At 42.8% G+C, this 1,375-nt stretch overlaps 1 protein-coding gene across 1 annotated transcript; it reads left to right on the top strand.

Moving 5' to 3' along the window:
- The first annotated feature begins 366 nt into the window (after positions 1–366).
- Positions 367–1,161, top strand: Gm20827 (predicted gene, 20827). The gene has a single exon (XM_011251071.2). The coding sequence runs from the start codon at positions 463–465 to the stop codon at positions 1,159–1,161; it is 699 nt and encodes a 232-aa protein (XP_011249373.1). The 5' UTR covers positions 367–462.
- The last annotated feature ends 214 nt before the right edge of the window (positions 1,162–1,375 follow it).

Genomic DNA, 1,375 nt, shown 5'->3' with positions numbered 1-1,375 from the left:
AGACATTTTTTCTTTGTCTACCACTGGCTGCCCTGGAACTCACTTTGTAGACCAGGCTGGTCTCTAAGTCAGAAATCTGCCTGACCCTGCCTTCTGAAAGCTGGGATTAAATGTGTGTGCCACCATAGCTGGATTATGAGCTTCTTATTTTGATCAAATTAAGTTTAGAAGCCCAAACATGTTTAGCATAACCTTCTTGACCTGCTCAAAAATTCCATTAGAGAAGAGCCTTGGTCCTGCATTCTCTCCCACCCTACACCCATTGCCTTTCAGTAACTCATATATATGACAGTAGCAACAGCATTGTGTCTGGTTTAAACAGGCAATATCTTCAATCCAAGGCAATGGGCAAGTATATTTGAACACAGAATGATAGCCACAAGACATCTGCCTGGGTTTGGTGTGGTATACCGCAGCAAGGCTACAGCCATGTAGAAGAAAATACCTTTGAAGAGGCTTAGCATGTCATCCCTCATGAAGAAGAGGAGGAGGAAGTCTTCTTCCAACACCCTGAGGAATATTGTCGGCTGCAGAATTTCTCACAGTTGGAAGGAAGGTAATGAGCCTGTCACCCAATGGAAGGCCATAGTTCTAGATCAACTGCCAACAAACCCTTCTCTTTACTTGGTGAAGTATGATGGAATTGACAGCATCTACGGACTGGAGCTCTACAGTGATGACAGGATTTTAAACCTTAAGGTTTTGCCTCCCATAGTAGTATTTCCTCAGGTGAGGGATGCCCACCTCGCCAGAGCCCTGGTTGGCAGAGCGGTACAACACAAATTTGAGGGGAAAGATGGCTCTGAGGTCAACTGGAGGGGGGTGGTGCTAGCCCAGGTGCCAATCATGAAGGATTTGTTTTACATTACCTACAAGAAGGATCCAGCTCTCTATGCTTATCAGCTCCTGGATGACTACAAGGAAGGTAACCTCCACATGATTCCAGACACTCCTCCGGCTGAGGAGAGATCAGGAGATGACAGTGATGTGTTGATTGGTAACTGGGTGGAATACACCAGAAAAGATGGTTCCAAAAAGTTCGGAAAGGTTGTTTACCAAGTTCTAGCCAATCCTTCCGTGTACTTTATCAAGTTTCATGGTGACATCCATATCTATGTCTATACTATGGTGCCAAAGATTTTTAAAGTTGAAAAATCATAAAGTACAGAAACGTAAACATATAGGACTGGAAGAAAAAAAAAGTTTTTTTTTCCTGTGTTGGCTACATAAGGGTCTTTGATAATCCCAGTATCTTTGCCAATAAAATGTGTTTTGTTCTAAAAATGTAAATGTGTGACATGACATGCTGTGAGTGAACAATTTGCTGGACGAGATGGCCTACAGTGGAAAGAACTTCAAATGAAGATGAAAGTTT

This window comes from Mus musculus, chromosome Y, assembly GCF_000001635.26.
Source record: "Mus musculus strain C57BL/6J chromosome Y, GRCm38.p6 C57BL/6J".
In the NCBI taxonomy this organism is placed as follows: Eukaryota; Metazoa; Chordata; class Mammalia; order Rodentia; family Muridae; genus Mus; species Mus musculus.
The sequence above is the reverse complement of the archived record's forward strand: the minus strand, read 5'-3'. Positions and strand labels throughout refer to the sequence as shown.